This window comes from Ammospiza nelsoni, chromosome 5, assembly GCF_027579445.1.
Source record: "Ammospiza nelsoni isolate bAmmNel1 chromosome 5, bAmmNel1.pri, whole genome shotgun sequence".
NCBI lineage: Eukaryota > Metazoa > Chordata > Aves > Passeriformes > Passerellidae > Ammospiza > Ammospiza nelsoni.
Window position 1 is genome coordinate 37,563,153 of NC_080637.1, and position 22,910 is coordinate 37,586,062.

At 37.0% G+C, this 22,910-nt stretch overlaps 1 protein-coding gene across 2 annotated transcripts in view; it reads left to right on the forward strand.

Moving 5' to 3' along the window:
• ZDHHC17 (zinc finger DHHC-type palmitoyltransferase 17) overlaps nt 1–22,910 on the forward strand; it is a 64,373-nt gene that overhangs the window by 18,438 nt on the left and 23,025 nt on the right. For both annotated transcript variants that reach the window (XM_059472136.1, XM_059472137.1), the window contains exons 3-8: nt 5,460–5,582; nt 8,829–8,906; nt 10,258–10,402; nt 16,224–16,288; nt 17,568–17,730; nt 22,262–22,387. In XM_059472136.1, the coding sequence (XP_059328119.1) occupies nt 5,460–5,582; nt 8,829–8,906; nt 10,258–10,402; nt 16,224–16,288; nt 17,568–17,730; nt 22,262–22,387 (700 nt within the window). The remainder of the gene's footprint in view (nt 1–5,459; nt 5,583–8,828; nt 8,907–10,257; nt 10,403–16,223; nt 16,289–17,567; nt 17,731–22,261; nt 22,388–22,910) is intronic.

Genomic DNA, 22,910 nt, shown 5'->3' on the forward strand with positions numbered 1-22,910 from the left:
CTAATGTAAGAAAGATGCCACAACATTTTTTTTTAATGGGCCACTCATCAGTCTCCTAGAAGTCTTACCCCAAGCCGGTCAGTAAGTTCAAGCAAGATGTAGCAAAATATAATAAGAATTATTTTCAGTCTCTTGGTTTGGATTGTTTTTTTCCTCTCCTGGAAAAAAATAATTAGTTATGTTATTGTTCCAACATACATGAAAATTGAGAGCCTTGTTCCTTTAATCAAAGATGATGGTGAGAAAAATGGGACGAAAACATGTAAAACTCATCTATATTTCATGTATGCTGTTTGAGTTTCGAATTCTATTTTGACATGTTTTTATTGACACTAGATTACACAGAAATAAAACAATGTTAGTGAAATACTGTGCTCAATTTTGTTTCTCAGCAAGGAAAAACAAGAGCTTGCAAACTTCTCACATTCTTCCATAAGTGTTTGTGTGTTGCTTCATATCTCACTGAACTGTTCCAGTGCTTTATTGTCTTAATCTGTAGATTGGACACAAATTAACATCCTCATACAGTACGAGCTACAAATACAATAACTTCTTATAATCACATTAAGATTTCATATAGAAAGCAGTGGTTAGGCTCATTGAAAAGAGTTTATTGGTATTTGTATTTTTTTATCCATTATGCTCCTCATAAGTTCTTACAAAGACCTGGGGCCCTAGGCATATTTTGTATCAAAAATAGTCAGTCTCTGTTTTTTATTTTGCAGAAACTTTTGCTGGAGTAAAAATTGTAGTGCTTGGTTTTAGTACCTATTCATACAAAGAATACTTTTCACTGACTTTGTAAATGATCCAAGAGCATCTAGATAGCTTTAAAAATTATACTGTCTAGGCCCTTCATGTTGCAGATGTTAGAATGTGTGTGTAACTTTTTGTCATCTTATATTTGGTTATAGCAAAATTGTTTAGTTCACAGAAAGTCTCCACTGTGTTTCTGAAAGCAGAAGCAGGCCACTCATCTGTATTTGAAAAACTGTTTTCAGAGGAACAGTAAAAAAATCATCCATGCTTGTCTTTGGTTTTGTTCCACTATATTCAGAGTTCTCACTGGAGCTCCAGGGAAAGAATGGAATCTTTTTAAAAAAAACCAAAAACCAAAGCTGTCACAAGTGTTTTAAAGGTGAAATTTAATGGTGATATGTTGGGTACATTTATTTCTATGGTCTAGCAGCAGTAGCCATCTGTCATCAGAGGCAGCAGTCATAACTTTTTAATATGATATCTTGGGAAGCATCCTGTGTTAACTTGACAAAGTTGCTGCTTTGTTTTGTTTTAAATCTTTTAGCTGAGAAACTGAGAAGTAGCTAAAGGTCTCATGTAGAGAAGCATGTGATGGGCTGTCACTAGGAGAGCAAAATCTGAGGCATTAATCCTGGCATTGTGTTCTTCTCTTCCCTTGAGAGTTAATAGACACTTACGGTTTGTAGCAAGCTTGATCAAATTCCACCTTTGTTGAAAGTAAGTTAAATGACCATTATGAACATGGGTATTAAACATTAATGGTATTAATAAGTGCTTTTGTGACATCTGGAAGACTGATTCCTTGTGCTCAAGTATTATAATTTCATTATCTCAAGATGAACTTTTCTGTTAAGTTTTATTCAATGAGATCATTCAAAATGAAGTTGTGTGCATTCTGAATTAGTGCAGCATAAAATATAAATTATGTTGAATCTTGCTAAGGGAAAAAATTGTCAGATACATGCTTTTTTCATTACTATTTTTCAGCAGTCATAGGGTAACTGATTTTAAAAAAGGTATATATGAAATAATTAAAATTGATAAAGATTGGCCAAAGGAACAGTTACTCCTGGCTCTTTTCAGCTAGTCATAGGAGAGAGTGGACAGACTGTGACACAGGTACACATTCTTTATTCCTGGTTATTGTGCCCATGAGGTTGATTATATTGCTGAAAGTGAAATGTACCTGACTTTCATGTGGAAGGATGGGACTTTTTAAACCACATTAGTATTATGGCCACAACTGTCTAGACAATTTAGGGCTTTGGAACAGTATTTAAGAGCTAAATTTCTTTTGTCTTTCAACACTACTGTTAATGGTCTATTAAGTAGCTCTTGAGTTAAGCCTTTTCCGTTGAAAACAAAACTGTTATACTGTTAACACAAAAACCTTGAGAATGTGTTAAAGGCTTTTTTAGTATTTACCACCATTATTCATGAGAAAGAGATTTCCAAAGAGGAAAAAAGATCGTTTTCCTGTTAATTGCATTTCCACTTCAAACAGCTTTGATTTGAGTTAGAATTATAGCAAGATGAGGGAGTGAGCTCCTGGTTTACCTGCTCTTTGTTGGCATGGTGATGTGCTCACTGTAGAGAGATTCCTTGCTATTATTGTGGCCAAATCTAATGTTAATCATGCTGCAAAGCTGGCGGTGTCTATTTTCAAGAGTCTATGTATTTATAGACAAAAGAATAGAAAATGGATTACATATTTAAAATGCAAAAGCCAGTAGGGTACTGTATTTCAAGGTATTAAGGTCAGAATATTTTTAACCTGAGATGTCAAATAAAATGTTACAGGTTAGTTACTGAAACAGCTTAGAGACTGTGGTAGCAAAAGGAAATTGCATAATGGTATTTTTTTCCTGGACTAATCCCGTTTCTTTCAGAACAAGCCAAACTCAATAATATGCTTTAATTATGCTCCGTATTGATGTTTACAACATGACTCTCTAGAATTCACTCAGATGCTGAATATTTGTCAGATTAATGTATCAGTCTCCTCTGAGGGTTTCAATCTTGCTCTCCATTACCCTTGAAGGGCTTAGAGCCCTTTATAACAGCATTGCAAGTGTGATTATGCTGAGTGTCTGAAATACGTGACTTTGTCATTTTCTAACCTAACAGTGCATCATGAACCTTTGGAGAAGGCAAGGTGAAGTCAGCTGCAGCAAATTGATGGGACAAGACTGTAGGTTGTATGTGAGAGAAGAATGGTGCACTTCTGGGATGGATATGGAGAAACTGTAACTGCAGCAGATTCAGTGTTTTATTTAATTGTAGAGAGCCTGCTGTTTCCAGGAAGAGGAGCAAATGGATGTAAATGCCTAACTTTTTTTCCAGGCAGATACTGGTCTGTCAAGATCCTTAAGTCCTCTTCTGACAATAAATTGAAGTGTCAAAAATTATACCTTGTGTGCTGCATCTTTACTAAACAGTTATGATTATGTTCAAGATATTAAATGTAAATTGCTAGAAACAGACTGAAGTGACTTAAATTAAAAAATTTCTGTATACTTCATTCTCAGTGTCACTTTTGGAAAGAGCTTTATTTTCTTGTAAAGGCTATTCTGGTATATTGCAGAATTTCACGTTCTGTTTTGTGCTGAAGTAGTACCATGCTCTGTGACTTGTAGATTGCCTTCTAGTGGGAAGAATGGGAAGCCTATGGTGCTAACTCCAAAAGAGTGAATCCATTCCTACAATTCCTTCTTGTATCTGAGGCCATGTCAGCAGTCTTTGCCCGAGGCCTGACCACAGTGTATGGGTGAATTCTAGAAGGAGGTACTTGTAAACATCAGTGGAGCATAAGTGGAGCATTCTATGGGAACTGGCAACAGCATTCTGCATCTACAGGCTGCAGGGTCACTTGTGACTGCTTTCCTTGGTTTTCATACATCTTAAGCCAAGTCCTTCAGAAAGTAGCATCACATTTTCTGTAAGACTGGAGTTTTGCTTTTAATTAAAAACCTGACAAATAACCCCTCCAACCTCCTTCCCACAAAAACTGCCAAAGAATAATCACCCTTCTTCCCCCTTCCCCTGAGACTGTCAGGGGGCTTCTTGGTTATTACTATCTTGACAATATGACCTAACAAAAACTTGGGTAGCAGTCAAAGGTTACTTTCAAGGAGGTTCATGTGTTGTGTAGTCAACTTGATAGGACACTCATCTTAAAGCATATGTGCAGTTTGCCATAGCTGGCCAATAGTGATGTAGTGGTTTAGCTGCTGTGCAGCTGAGCCCTGCTCAGCCACTTTCTTGCTTGCCTCTGCTGGGATGGAGAAATTGGCCAAAGGGTAAAGATAAACAAAGTTTAATACATAAAGTAAAAGCTGCACATACAAGCAAAGCAAAAACTAATTAATTTGCTGCTTCCCATGGGCAGGTGAGTGTTCAGCCATACCCACGTAATGGTTACTTTGGTGGGTGAGCACCTTCACTCCAGATGTCCTTCTTTTGTCCCTCAGCTTTTATTGCTGAGCACACTGCCATGCAATACTGGATATCTCTTTGGTCAGTTGGCATTAGCTGTCCCTGCTGTGTCCTCATCCAGCTTCTTGTGCACATCCAGCCTGCTGACTGGTGGGGCAGCATGAGGAACAGCAAAGGCCTTGACCCTGTGTAAGCACTGCTCAGCAATAGCTTAAATGTTGTTGTGTCAATCAACACTGTTTTGCTCACAAATCCAAAACACAGCACAGTACTAACCACTCTGAAGAAGAGTAACTTAATCCCACTCAAAACAGATACATGTTGGTAAAATCCTAATCCATTTGCATGAAAGCTTTATGTGATTGCCTCTTGCATTTTATAGGAAGTTAAAGTTATTGTATCCTTGTGTTCTTTGTATCTTTCCAATAACTTAGACTATTTTATTTAAAAAATTCCTACTTGTTGTTTTGTACTGCTTATTAAAGCAGGATGAGAGTCAGCTAAACTCAGCCTTAGACAATACATTTTTTTAAGCTGGTGACTGTTAAAACTGATAGCAGGGCTTATGTGAATTATTTCTTACATAATGGTTTCAATTTGTAGTTTAAGTGAAGGCAGCAGGCATTCCAGCAGGAAAGAGTGTCATAAGAGACTGGCTGGAGTAGAACTGCTTGTCAACAAATGGTTGCATTGCCATTCTGTATGAATCACTTTCCAGGCTGCCTTCACTGTAATATGGCAGTGTGATACTGTACTGTGGGAAGATCAGAATTTTGTCCGTTTTTGGAAGTCCTTCTTTCCCCTCTCTTCTCTTGATTGCTTGTTCTTGCCTGACCTGCCTTTTTTAGTCCTAACCTATTTCAGTGGCCCTTCCAGCTGACATGGGAAGTCAGGAATGGTATGTATGTGTTACAGACACTCATCAGGCCATACTACTGATCTAAACTAGGATTTGGTAGATGGTGTGCTTCAAGGCTGGATTGACTTAGAACCTTACCATTTTCCTACCAGTTATGTTTGTCTGAGTACATGTATCTTGTCTAGCTGGTTGCATATTTTTAAGTCATCGTAACCCAAACGTCTTCTTTCCACCTGCCTCAGTGCATTAAAAAAAAAATCATTTGTAATCATTTAGAAAAGAAAGTAAAGTTTCTTCTTCATTTCTCTTCTGTTGAGGATTTTGTATTGTGACTGAAAGTATGGTGTTTGCTGAATGCATTTTAATCTAAGGTAAGCATTTTGACAAATGTTATTTTATTTTCAAGGTATGGAATTTATGAACGATGCAGAGAGTTGGTGGAAGCTGGTTATGATGTTCGACAGCCAGATAAAGAAAACGTAACACTTCTCCACTGGGCTGCAATCAACAACAGAATAGATCTGGTGAAGTATGTATTAGACTTTAAGTTTAAAATTAATTATGTCCTTACAAATGTTGATTTGAATGTCTTTAAATTTAATATGTTTAATATGTCCTTTTTTCCTTGACAATATGTCAAAGATCTTGTCCATTAATGCACCTCTACCACTGTGACATACAGCATTGCATTATCTTCCCACTGTTTACTAGCATGCATGTAACTACTGGTGTGTCTAACTGTATCTAAAATTCCCTTCTCTTGATGCAGTTCTTGCACTTCAGATTCCTCTGTCTTTAGAGGATCTTGATTTTTTTTTTTTATCACTCGCCTTATTTTATGCTCTCCCACTCTTTTTTTGCAAGGCACTAGTTTATTTTATTTCCTCAGAATTGAACTATTTAGTGGTTTTTCTATTTCTTCAAGCCTATCACATCTTTCCCCAAGTGTTCTCAATTTCCCCATTATGTGCAGTGGATAATTTCATTAAATATGTTGGCTATTAAGCTTGGTACTGCCGAGATAAAGTTGTTTACTCTTGTGATACTAGATCTCAGTGTCTTGTTTAGTGAGTGTTGACTATGTAAATTCTTTCCAGTGAAGTACCTTAGCAGCTTGTCTGTCAGGAGTGCAGGCTTGGAATTAGACTTCTCTTATTTTTAGTATTTCTTCATCCTGTCTATTTTGAGACTTGAGATTCAGTGTACATAACAGTGAAACTCATTGATAAGAAAAGCTACAGAACCTTTTCCTATTTCTGTAGAATCAGGGATGAGTGTCTAGAACACCATTCTGTTTTCATAATTTCACTGATCTATTGATGTCTCTTCAACTCAGCTTTGTAAAAATGCAAAAAATGGCGTCATGTCTCTACAGTTACTTACTTCCTACAGTAGTTCCCCATCCCCTGGGGAACTTTCTCCAGAGAAGGATTTCTTTTCTACTTTTCCTTCTTCTAGTAACAGTGACTGCACGCACTTTGATTCCTCAATCACTGAATGCAAGCTGTGGTAGTTTTCAAATGCCTGCCAAAGACTTAGTGATCCTAATGTGGAGATCAGTGGAAGTATTTTCTTCTTAAGGCGACCTCTTATGAGATCTGCTTGCTTTGAGTGTAAGTAGTTTGCTTAAATAGAACTTGCATGCCTGGCATCTTCTATTGGAAGCTTAGATGACTCACTGAGAGTGGGATTGCCCAGTTCTTTCTTTCTTCAGGGACCTTCTCACCTAGCACACATTTCCTTCTGCAAGATCTGCTTAGACAAATAGACTCAGTTCTCAGTCTGGTTTTGCAGAAAAATCTTACCATTTTTGTATACTGAAACCGAAATGCAGTGATAAATTTCAACTGAGTCTCAAAACACCCTTACAGAAACATAAAATGATATTTCAATGCACCATCTGGCAGGAGATTGTCGCCTTGTCTTTTCCCAGTTGTCAAACTGCAAATTCTTCCTTCTAAATAAAACCTACTAACCAGTAAGCAGTTCTGCTGGCAGTAGAACCTGAACGTATTCTGCATTTCTGCAAGGCCCAGTGTTTGAATGAAGACAATCTGTTTAGTGTTCACCTCCCCATGAGTGGCTGTCACATCAGGGAGATGAATCCAAGCTTTGACTGTGACTTTCTCTGTGCTGTCTTTTTATCTAGACAAGATTTCCTTTGGAGCTCCTTCCCAAGGGGGAATAAATAGCTCTTCAGTTAGTAGCTGATACTTCACTGTAACAAAATTTCTTTGTTTCTTTACCATATAATCTGCTTTGTGTTTTCACCTAGGTGGGACAAAGACTTTCGCAAAGTCTCTGGTTTGTCTCATGGAGAAATAAAAAAAACTTGCACAGAAAGATGTCAAAGTTTTGTTCTTTTAGTGTTGGAGACCAGTGGAGTGGACTGTCCTCCATCAATCAGAGCAGATATTGTTTGTCTTTCACAATGTTTGTTTTTTTTTTTTAATTTGGCAAATCTGTTGAAGTACTTAATTGTGTCTGATGACTCTAAAGCAACAGTATAAAAACTTTAGATGTGTTTAGTCTGACGTGCATTTTTCAGTTTCTGTTCCTAAAGGTTCCTAAAAGGGCTGGTTTTGAAATTTCATTCTCTGAATCAATAAGCACTCTAGAAAATGAAGGTAGTTACTTAAGACTAATGTTTTTCAAGATTTTCTCTTTTTTGCCCTTCTTCTTGCCATGTCTTGAAACACTTAGCAGAGTTTGAGATGGCAGAAATTCACTGCCGAGGATTTGAAGGACAGCTCGTGTGGGTGGGAGAGCAGTGTTCATGTATACCTGACAGGTATTTTCAAAGTGAAAAGTCTGTAGGCACATGCACTGGAAATGTGCAAACACAAATCTATAGCTAGGTATAGGCAAAGGTTAGACAGTGGTGAATGAAAAACTGGAAGCCTTCCAGGAAGGCCTGGATTTGGAAACCGTAATTTCTCTAAAAAGCATGCATTTCCTTCTACAAAGGAAAAGTAATGTTGCTAGTTTAGTGTTCCAGATAAAACAGCAATGACAGCAGTTCACAGAAATATTGCAAATCACTGTGAATATGAATTGTTGCAGTTAAAAATAGGTAACTTCTTTTGTTCTTACAGATAGCTCATCTTCTTATAAATGTTTTTGAGGGGAAAATAATGTCTATCCCATAGATTAGAAATACTTTTTAAATACTCAGATGATTTTTGTCCTTTGATTAATAATAATTGAAAAGTAAGTAAAAATCTCAGTCCTTCACTAAATTTGTAACTTAAGTGTATTCTCTGGGATCTATGACTTCAGTAGGGTTATTCCAGTGATGATATAAGCTGCAAGTTTAACGGCGTATAATTTAACTATTTAGCCAAAATTCTCTAAAATTATAGTCTTCTAGCACTATAAACTTTTACCAGTAATTCAGAATTCTATTTAATGTAACAGCCCCATAATATTTAAGAATAGTTTATGAAATACTTCTCTGGTAGCACAGTTTGTACTACTGTACATACTGTACACTGTATATAGCAATTGTTCTGTTTTACCTTAGAATAAAATTAGGAAATAGCATAATGTTTAAAACACTGTAGGAGGCATCTCTAGTTTCCCAACCCATGTCAGAAATGCAAGAAAATTGAAAGTATATGCGTGACATCTAAAAAGGAAGGTTATATGAAGGCAAGAAAAGACTGTGGTCCTCTGATCTCGAGCTGCCTATTTTGCCTAACATTAGACATGCTCACCTATGTCCTTTCAATTTAACCAAAACAATCAGTAATGTTTACTGTTTCTGTTATTACAGGTACTATATATCAAAAGGTGCAATTGTTGATCAGCTTGGAGGAGATTTAAATTCTACCCCACTTCACTGGGCAACAAGGTATGAAAAAATCTTCTGAAATTTTCTTCTCTCTTTTTTTGCTTAACATGGAGTACTGATGGTTTTATGGAACTGTTGTGTTTTATGGAAGTACTTTGTACTAGAATTAATTCAGTCTTTGATAACTGAGCTCACTGTGAATGTGATATGTTTGAATTAGAAGTGCTTTCAGCATTTTTTTTTTTTTCTGATATAGAGGAAGATGATTGCTACAGTAGGAGAAAAGTGAAGTATAGGCAATTTACTCTTACTTCTGAGCTCTTATTTTTGTCAAGTCATCTGAAATTCAGTGGCACTTTTGCAGATGGGTCGTAGGATGGTTTGGTGTGACATTGTCCTTGAAATGTTATATTGCATATGTGGATTTTAAAAAATATGTACTTAAAATCAGGGTTTTTGTGTAGAAGATGGTCATGATAAATGGCTGAAAAAATTAAAACCAGCCTTCAAGCAGTACCTGCTCCTTTAGACAACCACTTAGAAATAGATGGGAAAGGAACAGTGTCCACATTAATATTTTAAACTGTAGATGGCAAAAGGAGACTTGGAAAATTAGCTTTTAGAAGATTTAATGTATCAAAATAATCTGTTTGCTAAAGGTGTGAGGACTTGCTTGTTAGCCTCTATTAAAGATTTTAGCTCCTATGTTTCTTTTTGTTACAGAACACAGTCTGTGATTCTGTGTTAATAGCACAAAATCTTGACTAAATTTCCTGGTGTTCATTCATACCTGTAATCAGTTCTGTGAAGCATTGTCTAAAGTGGCTTCTTTAAAACTGAAAAGGTCTTTTGCTCATGTCAGAAATGGTGTACTGACACTTAGGCACCATGTCTAAAAGAAGGATATGCCTATGCTCATTAAGCTAAAAAGATGCATAAGCTTTTAAGATAGTATGGAGGAAATGTAGACCTTCAGTTTTCCTTTTTTCCCCTACTTTTGTTTTACTGCAGTTTTTAATGCCCACAAAAAGGGAGAGTATCTAGCCAGTTTGACATCTCTTAAAATAGCAGGTTTCATATGTGGTTTGTAACAAGTCATAGTGGATTAAATTTCTCAGTCATAACTTGATTTTTTGGTTGACTGTCTTTTTTTGCTGTGCAGTACAGTTAAGCAAATGGCATGTGATGAGTGCACTATATGCATAGAATTTCTCATATGAATGAGTTTGCTTACTCACTTGGAGAATCAGATCATGGCAGTTGCTGTTTTTAAAGTACGAGTTAAAGTGTGGGAATTCTGATAGTGTAATTAACTGCTAAACATACTTGTTGTTTTTCATTATTCAAATTTTAATAGTTTTCCTGCATATAGTTATTCAGTTGTTTGTTTTCTGTGTTTTGTTACATTTAGACAAGGTCACTTATCCATGGTTGTACAGCTGATGAAGTATGGGGCAGATCCGTCGCTAATTGATGGAGAAGGATGTAGCTGTATTCATTTGGCTGCCCAGTTTGGACATACTTCGATTGTTGCTTACCTGATAGCAAAGGGACAGGTAAATTTAAAGTAATACCATATTTAAATAGATTCTACTAAATTTTAGAGTAGGAACACAGTTTAAACTTATACCTGTCATTAAGGAGATGCAAAATACTTGCCTGAATAAAGAATAATTCCATGTCCTTTTTTGTAGACTACAGTGTTGATATGCCACCTGTTAACTAATTTCCTGCAACAGTAATCTGAGTACTTTGGCTTTAATTCACACCTGCCTAATGTAGTGTATGGAAATTCTCATTCTTTATTTCTAATGAATTTATTCTTTAAATGTAGCTATGACAATGGTAGCAAGTGTTGTAGAATTCTTCAGCGAGAATGAAACAACCCCAAACCTTCTTGCTAGCCCCTTATATTACTGCTAGATCTGTAAAGTGTGTATATAATGTGTATTCATTACTGTTCCTGTTATGTCTCATCTGTCATTCTGTTCTGTCTGCTCAAAATCTTGATTGTGTTTTTGCCATGCACCCTGCACTGTAATTTGTAGATTTACACACCCATAGGCATGTGCCTGAAGCACAGATTGGATTTACTGTGTAAACCATATAGGAAAGTCAAAGCCCTCCTCTTGTGTGGCAGTCCTACTAATGCTGTTCACACTTCTCTATTCTGCTTATTCTTTCAAATACCAAGTGAGTCATGTAGAATATGAAATCAGTGAGTTTGGTCTGTGTAAAACAAATACTGAATTTGCTGCAGAAAATTACACCTGTACATGTGAAAAACCCCAAGCTACTGCTCCAGGCAGTATTCAGTTTGTATCTGTTTGGTAGAACAGTACTTAGAGTATGATAAAGAGTAAGCTAGGCAGAAGAAGAGTTTGATCCTATTCTGTATAACTGCTGTTTTGTAAGAAATAATTACTGGAGGGGAGAGTGTTTTAAGAGGAGCAAGTTTGTAATTTCTTCTCGAATTACGTATAATTGCATGTGGGTTTTATGTTATTAGAAAAATCTTGCTGTATTTTACAAGTGTGAATTTGTTTAGAGCATAGCATTAATAAAGCACTAGTAGCCTTTAAAGTATTCTACTGTGGTTATGAAGTCTCCCTGTGTTTGTCTTCATGTCTGTATACAGATTTGTCCTGTTTATTTGAACATAAAATGCTTCAATTGAGAAGAATCTGTATGTCTTTACATGAGTACATACATAAAGACAAAAAAAGTGCCTTAAAATTTAAAACTGTTAGTTTGAAAATAGCTCTTCTTATAAATAGTTTTTAAAACAATGATTTTTATTGAATCTCTCAAATATTTTCAAGTATGATTTTGGTATTCTTTCCATGATATAAATTTAAATTAATTTAACAGTAATTTTTCACAGTGCTTCAAAAAGTTCCACTTGAAAAATTATGTATTGATTTGTATCTAAAATCTAGTAATATCAATAGCATTATAATAACAATCCCTAAAATTATTGTTCTCTAGCTACATTACACACAACTACAGAACCTTTAGTTTATCTAGAAGCCATGGGAGATACGTGATTCTATTTTTAAATTTTCCTTCAATTAGTACTGAGGTCACTAATTTTTTCTCTTTATTTCTTTCCCCACCTTCCTGGTGGTGCTGAGATTCAGATTTGGAAACTTGAACTGCTTTTGCTTTTGTGGGCTTACCCTTTATACTGCTACTTATTTTCCTTTTGTCTTTACAGAGACCAGGTTCCCTTATATCCAAAGAATAGGCTAGCCCTTGTTCTGAACCTAATTCTAGCAGCTGTGTGGCAAGTGACAGCTAAATAAATGTCAAAATGAAGGTCAGTGTAGGCTGTTGTGGTGTGTTAGTTCAGATCCTCATGCCTTTGTGGATGAATGTGGCCAAAGAAAAGCCAACTTTCTTAATGGAATAGAGGACTGACAGGTGGATTGAGAAATTGTTCCTAATTGCTGCCTTATCAATTTTTGAGACAGATCTGGAACCCAACTTCAGTGTTGCTGTTTCACTTTCTTCTGGGCTGTAGCAGCCAATGGTAAAATTTGCAATCTGAGGCTTGAGTGAAGGGGAAGAACTCTTGGTCAGATGCACTCTGGCTTTGATTGGAAGTGAACCCATTTTCATGCCAGCAAGTACTACTCAGCCAAGAGGCAGCAGTGGCTGATAGAGTTGCATTTTCTTTAGTCATGCCTCTTACTGAATTGTGAAAGACTGATACCTAGCTGTATTGGAATTTGAACATGTTGTTTGTGTCACTAGGTTGCCTGGGCCAAAATCAAGCGTGGTACAGGTACATGATATAAATATAATAAGAAATCAAGTAACAGAATCTGTAGCACAGTTCAAGTTTAGGTAAGACCTTTATGTAAAAAAAATGTGAGAAAGAAAAACTGAAAAAGCGGTTGAAGGCACTTAATGTGCAGTGTACAATTTGACTGCTTGATCTTCTGCTTGGAGGCATATCAGGAGCTTACATACACAAACATTGACCTGGAATAAGTTAGGATACAGATGTGGTATATGAATGGTTAAATAATGTGTTCTCATCCTGTGCATGTGTGAGGTGACTTAATCACAGATAATGAATGACTGTAAGGTTGCTTGTAGGGTAAAATTATGTAAAAAATATTCTACTTCTAAAATCACAGTTTATTTCATACTCATAGTTCAACTATCACTTCCATAGTTTAACTAGCACTTACTCATCAAGTACATTCTTATACTTTCAGAGTTACACTTTTGTATGTTAACTAATGTCTCGAGCTATTTAGGGTCACCTGAGCTGTGGCTTAGAAGTACGTTGAGAGATGCCAGTGTGGTACCAGCAGCTGTGGTTACTTTGGTGCTGTGATCCATGAGCAGTGCTCCTAAGCATTGTCATCTCAGTTGCCACTGAGGCTCCTTCTCTCCACCAAGCTCAGGCCAGCATTAAGACACTGAACCAAGTATTTTATTTCCTAGACCAACTCAAAGCACATTAGTTAGAGAATTATAAGCCCAGTTGTGTTCTTCCTTATGATTCAAGCCTAACTGTGTTTGATGGACTAGGGTATTCAGAACAGAGCTTTTGTTTGAAGGAATGGAGTAGGTTTAGTTCTGTGTGTTGTCTTCTTTGTTGGTCTGTGCTCTGTTCTATGGGACTCTTAAAAATCTCTGGTTTAGTGGGAATCTTACAAAATCTCTGCTTCTAGTCTGTAACTAGCACATATTTTCTAAGTTAAGAAATATTGTCAGACTTACATCAGCCTTACTGATAAATCTTCTTTACTATATGCTTTTAAAGCCTTTTTTCCTTTCCCTGGGCAACAGTTCATGTGAAAGAGATCTTTTCCTTATGGAGAATAGGATTCTGAGCAAGGATGTGATGGGTCTTTTCTATGAAGGTCTGTGTTTTGTGAAAGAAGCAGTAATGGTTCTAAAGAGGATCAGACTCCTGGTTCCTTTCTGTGTGATTTAAAGTAATTCTAAGTGGGATCTCTTGATGCTTTCTGTGCATATTTAATCACAATACTGGTTTGACCATTGCTTGTTAAATCTCCTGGTAAGCCTAATGCTGCTCTGATCTCTTTAGAATCCTTCCTTGTCAACTCTTGCTTTCAGAAAGTCGTATTAACCTTTTCATGCAGAAAACTCTTTCTCCCCAGTATTTCTGCCTCACTAAAAGCTTTTTGTGCAATGTTGTATTAGTGTCCTAGGATTAAGTCTGGTTATCTTTGCATGTGAAAAGTTTTTTCTCCTTCAGAACCAGAGTTGTACTTTAGAAACGTGAGGAAATTTTGCTCGTTGTGGTCCACAGAATTCACACTTGAACCACGTGCAAAGGGCAGCAGTATGTGCAATTTTTGATCATTACATCACTTATTGTTTGAATCTTTGGTTCTTGCAGTGCTTGCACCATGTCCTAACAGCGCAGACACACCCCTCCATGAGCCCTGATCTGTCACTGAGAGTTAAACAAGAAAGTAATGTTAAAGTGCCTGCTGGATGCTGCAGAATGGAAAAACAGTCTCTTAATATGAACCAGCTGCTGAAGATTTAATTCTTTGCCTCAGCCCTCTCCTTGTCAAAAAGCAGGAGCAGAGCTTCCTTTTTAAAATGTCTCCCTCAATCTGTGCTTATAGTAGTGATCTGGAGAAATAACAAGGAATTTTTGATGAGAGATTTGTTGGAGGACATGTCTGCTATCTACAGCTACATCATCTTTGTTACATCTGTACAGCAGTGCGCAAGTGAATCTTAGCATTGCCTCTTATTAAAGTTCCTTTGAACAGGGATCTGCTTTAGCCAACGTAGTAGCTTAATATGAGTAGTAGCTGTAGCCTGCCTAGGTAACTTACAGGTAGGGAATGCTCTGGAGCTGATGGGTTTGGGTTCTTTTAGCTGACTGTCATCTAGTGTGCAAAGTGTAGTTTGGATTTGTCAGGTGGAATCATTGAAGGAATTGTACTACTTACATCTAGACACATTCCTGCTGTCACAAAGAGATGCTTTTCTGTACAAAATCTAAAGATGAAGGAGTGCTTGTTCCTGTTGCAGTAATTTGTACAATCCTCCAAGTATCTTGTTCGCACAGTGTGAGCTGTGAATCCCAGTGTGAGTTGTGCTTCTCAAGGATGAATGAACTTGAGATTGGGCTGTGTTTCTAACTTCCTTCATTATTTCAACCACAGGGGGTTAATGGCAATGCCAGCAGATGCATAGTCCTGGTAGGCTCAAAAGGATCTAACCTATACAAGTACTGTGGGCAGAGTTGGATCCTGATCTCAAACCAAGTAACTCCTCAACAAACAGTAGGAGCAAGTAAATCAAGTAACTGTTCTTCTCCTCCATCAACTGTGGTTTTTAAATAACCTTTTTTTTAAACTAAGCAACAGAGTAACAACTCTGAAATACAAAGTAATCTGCAGGCTAGAGATGTTTTAAAAGCAATTATTTGGAGGCCCGAAATTGGATTATCTGGAAAACAGCTGCCTGGGTCAGGCTAGCGGCAGTGTGAGTAGGGAAACCAGGGTGCTAGGCATTTTGTAGACTCTGGAGCAGGGGAGGTTCTGGGGGTGACAGAAAGCAATATCAGTCACTTTCTGGGTTTTTGTCAGAAATTTCTCTAGCAGAAGACTTCATTGAAATGCTTTCCAATCTATTTTTCCTAGTAAGAGCTGAGAGAAGTGGTATAGGAAATGTTGTCATAGGTCAGTTGCCTCTTCATGTCCTGTGTTACCTTAGCTTGCAGTGATTTTGTTAGTGCTGGTGTGGGAAATCTGCCCAAATGTGCTTGAGAGTCTAATCTGCCTCCAAATATTTAGGAATTACCAATTTCTCTAGGCAGGAGGGGAAAGAGATTATAGATCAGTTTTATTTCTGAGGAGGTTGTTTGGCATTAATTAACTGGATATCCAGATACATAAATATCATTGGAACTCAGTGAACTATGGGAAATTGCTTTGCAAGTGGAAAAATAGGTGCAACTAGCATTTAGTAGGATGTAGAATTCAGACAGTGGTATTTATAGTAATTTATCAAGTATCTTTTCAAATATTGGTACATTATTTCAATTTTTTTCTGCTTTTTAATGCAGTAATACACCACCTGTATATATCTTTAATATTGAAGAGTAATAGTAAATTAGAAATTACTGATCTTACACAGTATGACTGTTTGATAGTTTTCAAAATAGATTGGAACAGTTATTTTTTGGCAGTGGTGGCATCAATGTTTGTTTTCATTTTTTAAATACTGTTTGAGTGCTAAAAGCTTGCCAGTTTTTCTTCCAATTCAGATGATTAGTCTTAGAACACTGCTTCTCATTGAAAACATTGCATCTCCTGGATCTTAAGTATGCTTACTTACCTCACCAACTATTTTTCTTTTCTTTCTTTTTAGGATGTAGATATGATGGATCAAAATGGAATGACACCTTTAATGTGGGCAGCTTACAGAACACATAGGTAATACATGCAGTTTTGACTTTATCTTAGTGTTAATCAAGTGGCATATAGTAGTGACTGGTTTAGGGAGTTTTTTGGAAGTTTTTTTCCTTTCCACAGTTGCCATTTTATCTTTCTTCATTTATGGTTATTGTGAATTCATCCCGCTTGGTAGCTCAGCCCTACACAGCCAGTTCTTCACTCCTGCCAAGTGGGATGAGAAGGAGAATCAGGAGGGTAAAAATGAGAAAATTCATGTGTTGCAGTAAAGACAGTTTAATAGATAAAGCAAAATAAGGAATTCATTTGTTACTTCCCTTCAGTAGGCAGAGGTTTAGCCATTTCCAGGTCACCAGAGCTCTGTCACCTGTAACAGTTACTTGGCAAGGCAGATGCTGTAACTCTGAAATGTCTTCTGCTTCCTACTTCTCTTCCCCGGCTTTTATTGCTGAGCACATTGCCGTGCAATACTGGATATCTCTTTGGTCAGTTGTCCCTGCTGTGTCCTCATCCAGCATTTGTGCACCCCCAGCCTGCTCACTGGTGGGGCAGCATGAGGAACAGCAAGGGCCTTGATCCTGTGTCAGCACTGCTCAGCAACAGCTAAAACATCCCTGTGTCATCAATACTGCTTTGGTCACAAATCCAAAACACAGCACAGTAGGAGCTACTGTGGAGAAGATTAACTTGATTTTAGCCAAACCCAGTACAATGACTTTTTCAGGAGAGAGGCTACTATGAAGAAGTGCTCACTAATCCTTCCTGTGGTGATGACTGGAAAAAATGGATTAAAAATAACTCTTCTCCAAAGACCAAATGTTTGAATTAGATTCCCATTTGGAAGGCCCTATCTCTATCTATTATTGGGAGGAACACAAACTAGCTCTTAGCAATACTTGCTATTGCCAGCATTCACACCCTATTTTAGTTTCATCTTCTGGACTGTGAAGTGGAAACATAACATGTTTTGAATTTCATTGTTTAAGTATATAATCGTGTGCATATTTTTACAGATCTGTTAGTAGTGTTAGATTGTGGTAAACACAAAACTAGAGCTGTAGAACAAATGTTTCTTGATATCCCAGAATGAGCTGTGTTAGGGAGATCCTTTAAAGTCAACAGAATAGTGGTTGGTTTTGGTGGGAAGAGATTTTGAGTCATTCATAATTGGCAGCAAAAAATGTCACTTTGCTATTATAGTGTGCCTGATCAATGATCTTCATAGAAATTGAATGCATCAACAATAAGTTGTCATGTATTTGAGTTCATCTGTAGCTCTAACAAGAATTTTCTTTTCTAGTGTGGATCCAACACGATTACTACTTACATTTAACGTCTCGGTTAATCTGGGAGACAAGTACCACAAAAACACAGCATTGCACTGGGCTGTGCTAGCAGGAAATACTACAGTCATTAGTCTGCTGTTAGAAGCTGGAGCTAATGTTGATGCTCAAAATATTAAGGTAAACATTTGGTCTGGTTTAATTGTAAGTGGTTTGAGGCAGAAATAACAGAGACTATGATAAATCCCAAGAATAGGTGGGTATTGTTGGTATTGTTGGGATTATTGTGGGTATAGTGGGATCATGAAGATGGAGCAAAAGCAATGCCACTAATTTGTCATTTGGCAATTTTTTTCTTAAGAGTGATACATAACCACTAGATTTGCACTGTAAAAGATGCTCAAGGAAATTATTTAACAATGATTATGTGTAAATATAGGGGAATGGGATGTGCAATTAGACTGCATGTATGAAGACTGGTGTATTTGGATGCAAAATTGGAAACCTGACCAAATATCTTCTAGTGGGATTTTGAGCTGACTGTTGGAGTGAGATGTGAGGCATCTCAGTCCTGTCCAGGGAGCTGACAAATGCTCTAGTCGGTCTCCCAGTGCCAGTAAGCAAATTGGAAGCCTGAAAATGCCAGTAGGAGTCAAATAAGCAAATAGGCTCTTTTTATGCATGTGAACTTAGCTTGCCTGATTACCAGAATTTCTTAACTATGAATCTAGATTCTGTACTAGCAGAGCCATCTCCAGCATATGTTAGACCAGCAAAACAGCTCTTAGAATTTCTGCCACAGATTTGGAGCTTCTCCAGCTTGGAAGGTGTGCCTTTGGAATGTGGTTTTGTCCATTACTTCCTGATACTCTGTATATCAAATTAGATGCATATTGCTACCCAAGCTGTTTCATCTGTGATGTCAGAGAAGAAATCACTTTTAGAAAAAGAATTTTCTACTTAGTTTCTCTTCAAATATTTGTATTTTCCACTCAGAGTGTTATGCTTGAAAACACAGCTGTAACTTAATTTAATTTATTTGTCCTTTCGCCATTTTTCCTACTGATGGCTGGGGCCTATTTTGCTTGGCCACAACTGATAGAAATATATATATATTCAAAAAAAAGTACACATCAATTATCTTGGAGAGCATGGAATAGCCTTTCTAAGGGAGCAGCCAAATTTTGCTGGCAGCTTTTTAGGTACTACATCCACTTCAGAATATCAGAAATGCTCATTATCATGAATGAAAACTCATTACAAGGAATCACTTGTATACATGTTTAAAACAAATAATCTAGCCTCTTAGCATGGACTGAGGTGAAGCTACATTAATTATTCCTGGTCTGTAAGGTCAGTTGTGTGAATGATTCTAGTCTCACTTCTGGTGTTGAAAAGCTATTTTCCTATGCCACCTATGGTAAAAAATTAAGGTATTTTTGTGGGAAAAAAAATCAGTATGTCATACCTTACTTGTCTTGGCAGACTGATTAGTGTGACAAGAGTTCTAAAGTTGTCACTGTACCTACATTTCTGGACTTCTATAAAATCTGTAATAAAAATTTCTGTGTTTGGCTATATGAAAAAGTATATGCTAGCCTGAAGTAGTTCATGGTCTTGCCTTCTTTATTGACAGACAGCAGCAGTCAGTAGAAAAATAGGTTTTTGAACCTGCTGGATCATGATACTTTTCTAGTCATGCCAGAAGATATGTGTCTGGTTTCACTGACCACTGCCTATCTTCTGCAGTGAAATCTAGGTTTCTTGCATGCCTTCCCAGGTTTTTGGGATCTTCAGAGGATCAAAATCATTTGAGCAATGGCAGTTTTGCCATCCAGCCAGTGGCTATAATGGATGCTGACTTAGGTGGTAGTAAATATATAGGAAATATAAACATTTGGTTGATTCTTAAAGGCCAATAGAAACTCAGTTTGGTGCCCCTCCTTTGACTGTTCAGCAAAAGTGTTCTTTGAGCCAAAAACTAATTAAGTGTTTGGCTCATGTTGCCTCAGAAATAAAAGGAATTGTGAAAGGCTTCTTACTGATGCAGTCAGTTCTAGATTCCTGCAGCACTCTTTAGTGAATTGCTTTTCTCAGATAGCCCATGGAATTGACCAAGAATGGTGATGAGACAGCTGATATTACAGAAATGCATTGGCTGAAAGCTGTTCATCTTCTTCAAATGATGATATGACTGAAATATTAGATGTGAGCTTTGACCTTACTGTTATCAGCTCTAGTCAGTCTGTGCTAGAAAGGCACATGCTGCTGACTGCCTAGGCTTGGAACAAATTGGGACCAGTCATCTCTGCAAGGTGTTCTTTACTTTGCACAACAGTTTGTGAAGTATTTGAACAACAGCACTCCTATCCTAGAGCAAAACTTGATACAAGCAGTGACTTAGTCCTGTTTTGTTATTTACTCTCTTTTTATTATGCTGTACAACAAATTAATATTTTCTGTTTGGTAGTAATATACGTATTTCGTTTTTGAGAACTAGATTAATGTTAGAGTCGGAAGCTGTATTTCAGTAATCAAAATAGAGTGGATTTTTTGTTTGGTTGATTTTTTTCTTAAGGAAATTTTCTTGCCAGACCATTAGATAGGTTGGGCAGATGAGAATAGGATTTCCCAGGGAGCCAGGTTATCACTGGGGACTTGGGGAAAACTTGTAAATTTTATTTAAGTATGAGCAGAAACTCCTTTTATTTAGTAGAAAGATATAGAGACCTACAAGAGCTCTTATGGTCTAAGAAAGATTTCCTTTTTTTTTAAATCTATAAGTGAATCATTTATTGAACTTTAAATGTAGTTTCTTGATTATGCAGTGTATCTTAGGCTTGTCCATGGAAGTATGCATGTACAGTTCCCTATCGTAATGACTCTTCAGATTATTTTTTCTATGTAAATACTTTAAATATGTATTACTGAAGCCTTATTGCTTGCTGACAATTTTAAGTATGTTACTAGATTAAGTTCCCCGATACTTTTTTTTTTTTTAATTTTTAAGGAAGTCAGCCATCAACTACTCCTATAAAGACAAGAGAATATCAAAACGGCCAGATGATGAGAGGCATAGTCAAAGACTTCTTTAAAGCTCCCTCAATTTTTTTATCTAGGCAGTTCCTAGGTGTCTCATGGCCCTCTAGTGGAAGGGATGCTCAGCTGGACCCCAAGACAACTTCAGGATTTACTTGGGAGATCAACTCCCAGAGGGGATTGCTTGTCCACAGGTAATTTTTATAGTCTGGATATATAAGATGATACTAAAACAACAGCATCTCTGGAGTTTCCTAGATATTAGCAATTCAAGGTGCTATTAAACCTGTGATAAAACAGGCACCAATAGTTTGATTTCAGGCATTTCTGTTGAGACTGGAGTTCATTTAATCTGTTTTTTTAAACATCTGGCTAAATAACTTTGAAGCCAAGTCAGAAGGTTATTCTTTTTTAACTGATTTTTCTAGTTAAACTTCTCACACAAAAGGTGTGAAAGGTGTTAAGTAGCAAAAAGCTTCACCTCATAATTTATATTCTATGCTATTTACTCTCTTAAAGATTTGAAGCAAGATTTCAAAGGCAGAGATGACATTCAAGTACTCAGTTCCCGTTGTCTTTCTATGGGACATAGGTAGCTAACTGCAGTTTTTAATCTTTGAAATCACTTCTGTCTATAGTAATTATTGCCCTTTCTGGGTAGTTTCAGTTTCTAGTACCTGTCTCACTTTTTTTTTAGGAGGGGGCCGAGCGATGGAGGATTCAGCCATTTTTCAAGCCTCCATGAATGATTTGTTTAGGAGGGGAGTTAACTCCAGTAGAAGAGAGGAAGAGTCAAATGCAAAACTGAAGCTGGAGGTACCTGCAATTGGTTGTCTCTTGCCTCCTCTATAATTTTAGACCAAGTCAATAACTTTTTCATTTATCTCTCTTCCTAAGTGTTTAAAAAATCAAGTCAGTTTAGTAGGCACCTTTGGTCCCTGTATCTTTCACTCTGTGTTTCTCTTTTGCTGCATCTGTTAGTCCTTTCTGAAATTACAGAAATAAAAACATGAGCCATTGCTGGCTTAGCACCCAAAATACATGAAACACAAGCTCAAAGTAAAAGCTCAGAATTTTGAAATAAGTTGGATGTGAACACTCAGTTTATTCTTTCACGTTTTCTTCTTAGGACTTTCATAACTGAAATAAACTTAAGAACATTAGGCTGGTGGAAAAAAAATATCCCAGAAGCATTCCATAATACTAGTAACTTCAGTCTGCCAAAAGGCAGAAGTCAGGCTTTAGACTTGGGAGAGTTTCCATGATCCAGTGGGTCACAAGTTCTTATTCTTTGCTTGATTTCTGCTGCCTGTCAATAGCTGAGGGGGAAGCACAGTCCTTGCTTTACAGACTAGTAGACTGTGTGTAGAATAGTGGAACATAGATTTGTTCTATGCCAAAGGCAACAATTATTACTGTCAGGACATACATCTCATCAGAATCATACATTCAATATGCTACTTGTGCACACTTGTATAGTTATGAGAGAGTGAAAAACCAAAAGGAGTGAATGATGGTTGGTGTCAAGTAAGCTGCAGAGCAAAAAGTATGCCAGAATGTAGCTAAACGGCTTTGAAATGTGTTAGTTTTAACAGCCAATCTTCTGTTTCAAAAGTGCTGCAAATGCATTTTGTTTTAAATTGGATGTTTCCCACATTTTTACTTCTGACAGGGCGAATCACCACTTGATCTTGCAAAACAAAGGAAGAACGTTTGGATGATCAATCATCTACAAGAAGCAAGGCAGGCAAAGGGCTATGATAGTCCATCCTTTCTGAGAAAACTAAAAGCAGATAAGGTAAGTAGTAGCATAACACTTGTGTAAATCAATCTTATGGCTGCTCTTGGTTTGGGGACCTGTGTATTTGTTTAAAAGAAGTTCATGACTGTGGTTTCCCCACATTTCAGCTTTAAAGAATGTCTTCTTATTATGACTAAAGTCATAATAAGGGAAAAGGGGAAAAGTGCTTTATTTAGGGCAGGAGGAAATAAAACCCTAAGCTTCTATACACTTACTTTTAGTTTTTGTGGTAGCTAAAAGAAAGTGTTAGGAAAGTATTATGTGGTCATGTTAGCCAAGACATTCCAAAACTGATTCTCAGGTAGCTGAGGAAAGAAGCATTTTGGGTATCCTGAACTCTGATCTCCTTTCTAGTTATGTATTGTTTATTGTTATTGTGTTGAATGAAAGAAGCAGTCAGTCTCAGCAGTATAAACTAATACATGAATCACTAATGTGGAGGCCTTTTGCTTCTCAGAGCATTGTTTAATACTGCAGATAGGAAGAGGCCATAAATGAGGGTGTAAGGGTTAACATACTG